The 10000-nt window shown below is 36.0% G+C and overlaps 1 protein-coding gene across 1 annotated transcript in view; it reads left to right on the top strand.

Annotated features, from left to right (window-relative positions):
- LOC136848665 (U-scoloptoxin(01)-Cw1a-like) overlaps positions 1–10000 on the top strand; it is a 17275-nt gene that overhangs the window by 3808 nt on the left and 3467 nt on the right. Inside the window, exon 2 of the mRNA XM_067121101.1 lies at positions 1976–2096. Coding sequence (XP_066977202.1) covers positions 1976–2096 — 121 coding nt within the window. The remainder of the gene's footprint in view (positions 1–1975; positions 2097–10000) is intronic.

The raw sequence follows: 10000 nt of genomic DNA, 5'->3' as shown, positions 1-10000 counted from the left end.
CAGAATTCATAAGGATTATTTCAGGTGTCAGCCATGTTTTACAAATAATAAATAAAATATATATATTTACGTGACTTAATCTTATCTCTGTTCTTCTATGAAAATACACAGACGAATGAGTCCCAGTGTCTGTATCCATATTTGTGCTTTGTGTGTATATAGAATTTAACTGTATCATACGCAATCAAATATTATGGCAAACTATATATATATATATATATATATATATATATATATATATATATATATATATATATATATATATATATATATATATATATATATATATATATATATATATACATACATATATATATATATATATATATATATATATATATATATATATATATATATATACACACCCTAAAAAGTCTTTTTCATAAATATAAACGAAAAGGTCAGAGGAACCGGGGGAGGGGGTGGGAGTTGGCTGGGGAGAATGGATGATGGCGACACATGCACTAACGCGCAACGCATTCTTGATAAAAATTTAATACCAGTTAAGGTTTGCGCAAGAATATTTCGGGGAATTAGAACTGTTCACTTATTCACCCTTAACCATCTCAAATAAATGCGCATCTCTGATATCTTCGTTTTATATAAGCTAAATATTGCGCCACAAACGAGTGTAAAAGAGCTTTTAGTTTTATGTTATACAGGCACTGCGCAATACTTCTGTTTTTTTTTTTTATGTTATCAACATTATTCTGTCTCATATAACTTCGTGTTATCAACTTTTGTTAATCTCACTTTATTATTACTGCCTGGGGCTCGTTCTTCAGCTAATTCTTATTGTTTTCTCCTTTTCATCGGTTGATTCAAGATTTGTGCTCAACAGACAATTCCTTCATTGAGTTGCACTAATCATATTCTTTGATTTAGATTTATAAATTTTATGTTCCCGAATATTTCTTTAAATAATTAGCCGTTATTCTGTCTTCAAAGTAATTTTTCATTTTAGTTTTTACATCCTGTTACTGATGCAGTTCTGTTTTCTTATCAAGTTTTCTCACCACCATTATAATTGTTCTCTCTACTTTCATTCTATATACTTGTTTTCCTTCCCTCCTCTCTTATCCCCCACCATCCCTTATAACTCATTATCTTCTTATTATTTCCTATTTGTATATCCATAGACTCATTCAGTTGTTATTTATTCAGTTTGAGTCACATTACATATACCTTTCCTTCTTCACTCCTCTTCCTCAGATATGGCCACTGTGTTCTATGGAAGCTGAGTAGGCATAATAGCAGCCCTATATAACCTTATCCCCTCCTTCCCACAAGAACAAGTATATGAGATGAATTAACCTTACCCCCTCCTTCCCACAAGAACAAGTATACGAGACGAATTAACCTTATCCCCTCCTTCCCACAAGAACAAGTATACGAGACGAATTAACCTTATCCCCTCCTTCCCACAAGAACAAGTATACGAGACGAATTAACCTTATCCCCTCCTTCCCACAAGAACAAGTATACGAGACGAATTAACCTTATCCCTCCTTCCCACAAGAACAAGTATACGAGACGAATTAACCTTATCCCTCCTTCCCACAAGAACAAGTATACGAGACAAATTAACCTTACCCCCTCCTTCCCACAAGAACAAGTATACGAGACGAATTAACCTTATCCCCTCCTTCCCACAAGAACAAGTATACGAGACGAATTAACCTTACCCCCTCCTTCCCACAAGAACAAGTATACGAGACGAATTAACCTTACCCCCTCCTTCCCACAAGAACAAGTATACGAGACGAATTAACCTTATCCCTCCTTCCCACAAGAACAAGTATACGAGACGAATTAACCTTATCCCTCCTTCCCACAAGAACAAGTATACGAGACGAATTAACCTTATCCCCTCCTTCCCACAAGAACAAGTATACGAGACGAATTAACCTTATCCCCTCCTTCCCACAAGAACAAGTATACGAGACGAATAACTACTTTCCTTTCTTTCATCCAGCTTTCATCGTCGGGTTCAGCCGGTCACTGCCCAGGGCGAGGAGGGACTCGACGCCCCTGGAGTACGAGCTGCCTGGCAACGCCACGGCCGTCCTCAGGACGCCTTTGCAAACGGGATTCCTGTGAGTGTCCTATTTTCTGAGCTTATTATTATTATTATTAATATTACACTTCTCTTGTGTCAAACCCCTAATGTTAACCGAGACGGCGAAAGGAAGAAGCATTCCCACGTGCAAGCAGAAGTAAATTGAGACTGTTGCACCAAATGCAGCGCGCATCATGTTCTCATTACAGATCAAATAATACACAAATAAACGAAATTTGTTCATGTGAAGATTGGCCTGATTCTTATGATTAGACAGATAATGGAGAAACAGTGGGAGTGTGATAGAGGTATGTGGCAGGTTTTTGTAGGCTTTAAAAATCATATGATAGCATCCATAAACCATCAATGTTGAATATTACGAAGGAATCTGGTATACCGGGAAAGGTTGTAAACTTGGTAACAGTACGATACAGGAACAGTAAGGGTTGTGTCCAGGTGGAAAGGAAAAAGACGGAATGTTTTGAAATTAAAACAAGTATGAGACTGGGATGCCTTATATCTCCAATGTTGTTTAATCTAATTTTAGAGAAAATCATGTGAAGTATCGAGGCAGTTAAGGAAGGTGGGGGGACGCCTCATCTCGGGAGATACAAATGACAAAGTCCTTGCAATTGCAGATGATGTTCATTTCATAGATATAGATATAGAAAATATAGAACGTTTGTATATACCATTCAAAGAAACTGCCGCCAGAGTGGGACTCGAGATCAGTGAAAGGAAAACCAAAATGATGAGATTGTTTTTGTCAAGGAACAACCAACAACAACAGTAAAAAAAAATATGATAGATATCGAGAACGTGAGAGAATTTAAATATTTGGGAAGTATGTTAACATCCAGAAATGAGACGGAGAGAGAGAGAGAGAGAGAGGTTCTGACTAGAATTACAGTAGGGATCAGATGCTGCTTCAGTCTACAACATCTTTTAAAGAGAAGGAACTTCAAAAGGTCTACCAAACTAAGAATTTTACACCATTATCAGGCCATTAGTGCTATATGGTTGTGACACTTACACGCTGACTGAACGTCAAGAACAGAGACTACTGGTTTTTGAGAACAACATTTTGCGTAGAATAACAAGTCCCATTTAAGACGTAAATAAAGGTATTTGGAGAAGAAACAACGGGGAAATAAGAGATTTAATCAGACAACCGGTAATAACTGGATATATGAGATCACGTAGGATACATTGGGCAGGGCATGTGGCTAGAATAGAAGAGGGTAGAAATGCCCAAAAGTGGTTACGGAGGGATTAATAGAAAGGAGAAGACCGGTGAGGAGACCGAAGATGAGATGGAAAGATATTGTGTTCAGAGATCTAAGAAGATTGGGAATGGAAGATCCTGAGAGTAACTGGAGAGATGCGGCCTTCAGTACGGGAACGCGGAGAGGTCTGGTGCAAGCAGCCATGGACCACCGAGAGGCCCGAAAGCTAACGGAGTGAGTGAGTTCGTGGGTGAAAATTTTAAGATAATATTTGATTTTCACATGTGATTGTTTATTTGCTTGTTTATTTACTTATTTCCTGCTTCGCCATAACCGTTTCATTTTAGTTTTCTGTAAATTAGGTCTTCATTGGTGGGGTGGGTAGAGCTTTCAGCTAGCACCTTGTTGGCCCAGCGTTCGACTCTCCGACCGGCCAGCGAAGAATTAGAGGAATTATTTCTGGTGATATAAATTCATTTCTCGGTATAATGTGGTTCGGATTCCACAATAAGCTGCAGGTCCCGTTGCTCGGTAACCAGTTGGTTCTTAGCCACGTAAAATAAGTCTAATGCTTCGGGCCAGCCCTAGGAGAGCTTTATTCTGTCCGCACTTTATTCTGTCCGCACTTTTCTGTCCGCACTTTATTCTGTCCGCACTTTTTCTGTCAGCCCTCAGGTCTTAAAAACTACTGAAGCTAGAGGGCTGCAAATTGGTATGTAGATACATCCACTCTCCAGTCATCAAACATACCAATTTGCAGCCGTCGAGCCTCAGTAGTTGTATTTCATTTAAGGTTAAATTTAGCCATAATCGTGCTTCTGGCAACTATATAGGATAGGCCACCACCAGCCCGTGGTTAAAGTTGCATGGCCCGCGGCCCCTACAGCATTACACCGAGACCATTTTCGGTGGCCTTGATTATATGCTGTAGCATCTGTACAGAAAACTCGATTGCACCAAAGAAACTTCGGCGCATTTCTTACTTGTTTATTATCTTTGCTAATAATTTTTTGTCGATTTACTTACTGTTTTAAGAATATGATTTTGGCAGACATATACCAATTTTTATTGCCTTAATTTGTTGCAGGTATAATTAAATATTATATCAAGCTATTTTTGGCATCATCATTATACTGAAATAATAATAGTACTAATAATAATGAATTGACGATGACAATAATAATAATATAATTAAAAGAGATCATATAATTTTCCTAAGTTTTCTATATCTTCCATTGGGATGTAATAAAATAAATCTTAGCACGTGTAAAGAGTATCTATATATTAGTATGTCTATGAAACTCCTTAAAGTACAAGTTCCAAATAGGATATATAAAATTTCCCACCATCTTCTATGCGTTTCAGTTTTCTGTAAAAGAAAACTATTGTGGCGGCTTTGCTGTCCGTCCGCATTTTTTCTGTCCACCCTCAGATCTTAAAAACTACTGAGGCTAGAGGGCTGCAAATTGGTATGTTGATCATCCACCCTCCAATCATCAAACATACCAAATTGCAGCCCTCTAGCCTCAGTAGTTTTTTTTTATTTTACTCAACGTTAAAGTTAGCCATAAAGGCACTTCTGGCAGCGCTATAGGTACCAACAACACAGGCCACCACCAGACCGTGGCTGAGTTTCATGGGCTGCGGCTAAGAGTTTTATGGGCCGTAGAAGATATTTGTAAAGCTGTTGTTAATATTCGATGGTTCCTCTAAGCAGTTCATTTTCCATTCATGCGTCTCATCATTGGCTGGAGAGAGAGAGAGAGAGAGAGAGAGAGAGAGAGAGAGAGAGAGAGAGAGAGAGACAAAAGTTTGTCATTGCATATCTACCCTCATGTCTGTGTAAATTCCTGCTGAAAGAACCACATACGATTAAGTGAAAGAAATTTGATAGAGTTGCTCATATATATATATATATATATATATATATATATATATATATATATATATATATATATATATATATATATATATATATATATATATATATATATATATATACTGTATATATGTGTGTGTGTGTGTGAATCTTGAGACAGCACTGCCATCTTTAGGCGAGTTAATAATAATAATAATAATAATAATAATAATAAGTTTGAATAAAAACTCTCTATCACGAGAGTTCATAAATGTTCTAAAGGGTCCGCAATAGTATAATTGTTAAAAGCTCGATTAGAATTTTATAAGAGCTTTCGAACCCTTCTCTGGGTTCATCTTCAGTCAAAAAATGAACCCAGAGAAGGGTTCGAAAGCTTTTATTAAATTCTAATCGAGCTTTTAACAGTTATATTACTGTGGACCCTATATAGCAAATAATAATAATAATAATAATAATAATAATAATAATAATAATAATAATAATAATAATAATAATAATAATTAGAGATGACTGAATAAGGTTGCAAATTGAAGGTTCAGCTTTTTAAACAGAAGAAAAATAAGTGACCAGGACACGAACATAAAATAAAATCATGAGCTCATATCAGATCATAAATGTTTGTTTTAAAAACTATGCCACGCGATATTACTTTCTCTAAATTCTATTTTCAAGGAATTGGACGGCGTGTCGGTAATCCCTAAGTATTGTTTTGTAAGTTCACTTACAGCAATTCATTATTCAAGTTTTCCCGCACACTTTCGTAAGCAGTTCGTGGAACGCTGCGTAGCAGTGACAACTCTCTCTCTCTCTCTCTCTCTCTCTCTCTCTCTCTCTCTCTCTCTCTCTCTCATCAATCACTCTTTCTCTAATCATCGTTTCTGTCTGTCTGTCCGTTTTCAGCCTCTCTCTCTCTCTCTCTCTCTCTCTCTCTCTCTCTCTCTCTCTCTCTGTATTATCAGTCTTTCTTTCTCTAGTCGTCGTTTCTGTTTTTATGCTGTCCGTGTGACACCCACCCCCACCTCTCTCTCTCTCTCTCTCTCTCTCTCTCTCTCTCTCTCTCTCTCTCTCTCTCAGTATTGTCAGTCCTTTCTCTAAGCATCATTTCTGTCTTTTTATGTCTCTCTTTCTCTCTCTCAGTACCATCAGTCCTTCTTTCTCTAATCATCGTTTCTCTCTCTCTCTCTCTCTCTCTCTCTCTCTCTCTCTCATCAATCACTCTTCCTCTAATCATCGTTTCTGTCTGTCTGTCCGTTTTCAGTCTCTCTCTCTCTCTCTCTCTCTCTCTCTCTCTCTCTCTCTCTCATTTAATGCAAATGAACTCTTTTTAGGACAATACATATCATGTAAATAGACTTTATCATCTCTGAGGGCAGTCAAGGACGGCCAAGGTTAGCATTATGTCTGACGTCATTTAAATTTTTTTTTAATTTTCTTTTTTTGTTTACATTTTGCTAGATCACCCTCTCACGGGCCTCCTATATGTGAAATGATTTATCCTTAATAATATCGCGTCTTTGGTTAGAGTATTCCTCATACCACTTTACATCATAACTCATTTAGTTATTTTTATATACCTATCATCTAATCATATTTAAATGTCTCTCTTTTGCAGTTTTTAGTTTTCTGTAAAAGAAAACTATTGTGACGGCTTTGTCTGTCCGTCCGCACTTTATTCTGTCCGCACTTTTTTTTTTGTCCGCCCTCAGATCTTAAAAACTGCTGATCCTAGAGGGCTGCAAATTGGTTTGTTGATCATCCACCCTCCAATCATCAGACATACCAAATTGCAGCCCTCCAGCCTCAACATTTTTTATTTTATTTAACCGTGCAGTGGTTAAAGTTTCATGGGCAGCGGCTCATACAGCATTATACCGAGACCACCGAAAGATGGATCTATTTTCGGTGGCCTTGATTATACGCTGTAGCGGCTGTGCAGAAAACTCGATTGCGCCGAAGGCACTTCGGCGCATTTTTTACTTGTTTGAAGTTTCTCTGTGTCTAATCATGCCGTAATTATATTTTTGATTTTACGTTTTAATACTTTCCTACTTAATAATCATTATTTTAATTTATTTATTTATTCGTATCCTTTTTTGTTTACTCTTCTCGAAGGTCGTTTTTATAAGTGTGCAATGTCATCGTAATAAAAAATTAAATGAATACTGTCATTATCCATGTGATCATCATCATAATTATCATAACTGTAGCAACGATATTAATCTAAATTAGGACAAATATCAGAATAATAATAATAATAATGAGTAAAAAAGCCACAATAATATAATTGATAAATTGTATATTTTAAGATACAAAAATATACAAAAAAGGGGATAAAAACGAGGGAGCTTTCGACCGTTTGCGCAACGGTCCTCTAATTTATCAATTATATTATTGTGGCTTTTTTACTCATTATTTTCGATCACAGTATAGTGATGCTCCACAATAATAATAATAATAATAATAATAATAATAATAATAATAATAATAATAATAATAATAATATACTTTTATTTCACATATTTAAATCATGTAATTTAGTATTTTATTATGTAATCAATACCTAAAATAATAGTAATAATAATAACAACAACAACAACAACAATAATAATAATAATAATAATAATAATAATAATAATAATAATAATAATAATAATAATAATAATAATAATAAAGTTTCATTTACATATAAATCATATTATTCAATATTATATCATGTAACCAATGCCCCAAAAAATCGTAGGAAAGTGTGATGTGTGATATACATTATTAGCAAGTTAATTTTAAAATTATAACATTTCACCGTAGATAATAACTGTCAGTTACCGTAATTATCTGACTTATTACTTGTTGTAATGTTATTTCTTTATGTAAAGATTTATAGCTGAGGAGATTTGTGTCTTGTGCCGTTTGAATGTGATCATGTTATTGTTGCAATTACTATTATTTGAAGGCTCATGTCAAACCATAATACAAAGTACAATCAAGGTAAAAATTGTCTACCATTGGCAAGATGGAGGTACCACTAGAAATGCCATTATTGAATTCAGGTGTTATCACCTTAAGACAGGACTGAAGACTCACATTTTTAATTTTTTTTTCTAAATAAACCTGTGAAAAGTAAAACTGTCAAACTGAAAATTGTTCGTTTTTGTTTAAAAACTTATTCTATTCTTAAGAATACAGACACTCTAATCCATCCACTGATTTAACGTATCCATAAGTAAAAATAAAGCCTTCTTTATCAACAAGCGCCATCATCTACGCTAAAATATGACGAAAAAAACGTGCTTTCAAATTAAATAGTTCTAAGTTCGTAGATTCACCCTACGCAATTCTAAAACTAAAAATCCGTAATTGGTAGTTGAGTCGAAGGTAAAGCATGTTCTATTTTTGTGTCCAAATGAAAAGAGAATCAATACCTTTCTATCTCCAGCTTTGCAAAGTTAATAAGACGTCTATAAATATACGTCTGTAACTGGCCTTTAATGTAACTCTGTTCTAGTTTCGTTCTCGGGTCTCCTTGTAACATTATCAATGGCCTTGGGACGAGGCAACGACCTGTAGTTCATGTGTGTTTGGCTCTTGAAGACGAAAGAACAGGGGTAATCTTTCAAGTCTCGGCGACAGCACTCTCTTCTTCTTCTTCTTCTTCTTCTTCTTCTTCTTCTTCTTCTTCGTCTTCTTCTTTCTTTCTTGTTTTCTTTCTTTTCATCGTTTGCAGAATGGTTAAGCAGGGTAAAGACCTCCATGCATCATCCTAACGAATTATTAAATAGAATCGATACTGAAAGAGACAGGAATCCTTATAAGCTCCTGTTTCACAATTCCCATGACTTATTTTGTTTGCTTAATTGGGGATTTCATTCATCATGCAAAAGGAACATACTTTTTTTTGATTCACTGTGTCCCATATGCGCGCTGTCTTCTCCAGTGCTTCGTTGTTCCTACAAAGGAGTAAATCAGACGAAATTTAGTTCTTTATATTTCATTGGCATTGGTATGGGTGAGTATCTTGATGACTGCTAAGGTTTTGGAAAGTAAGTAGATAGAGTTGACTGCCAGGTTTCATAGGCTGGGACTTTGCCTTGGATTCTCTTATGTTTATAGCCATTGAAATACAGTAAAATTAGCAGTAGCAATGACATCTAACTTGACAACATTATCTTCTGTTTCAGACTGTAAGAAAAATTTCCATTCGGAGTGCTTACGCCAGTTGAATAGTTTTTGGTTATATTTCATTGGTTTCTTATTTTCAGGAGTGAGAAACCAATTTATGCGTTACAGAATCAACATACAATTGTTTACATCTAAATTTGAACGAGTCAACGTCCCTTTACTGATCTGGATACAGACGAATAAATATAGAAACTGTGTTCTCGAGAAATGGGAGTGTTTCATCCGTACCGAACGCACCCAGCAGTCAGACGTCAGGAAATCGTAGCTGTGCGATACGCCTAGTACAGAGTGTGCAGCTCTCGGCCGCGAGATTAATGACACTTTTGTTTTGATTACGTGTATAGAGGCACTGGGGGGGTGCTTAATGGAGATGGAGAGAGGAGTAACGGAGGCCGTCGCGATGTGGTTAGGGCTCTAGTGTTACGTCCCGAGCGCATACGCTGTTGTCAAGGTCGGGGAAAGATCTGTTACCACGCTGGGATATTCGCCCGACGGACAGAAATCCACCCTCTGTGACTCGGTCTAATTTTGTCTCGTTCTTTACGAAATTTAAAAAAAAAAATTAGTTAAAGCGACGATTGCTCTAATTAAGGCCAAATTAATTTTATCCATTTTGCGTGTTTCTCCACTCTGCTAATTGATATTCTTATTGGCCTTTTC

Source organism: Macrobrachium rosenbergii, chromosome 19 (assembly GCF_040412425.1).
Source record: "Macrobrachium rosenbergii isolate ZJJX-2024 chromosome 19, ASM4041242v1, whole genome shotgun sequence".
Lineage (NCBI taxonomy): Eukaryota > Metazoa > Arthropoda > Malacostraca > Decapoda > Palaemonidae > Macrobrachium > Macrobrachium rosenbergii.
Note: the sequence above shows the minus strand (reverse complement) of the source record. Positions and strands in the feature narration are given on the sequence as shown.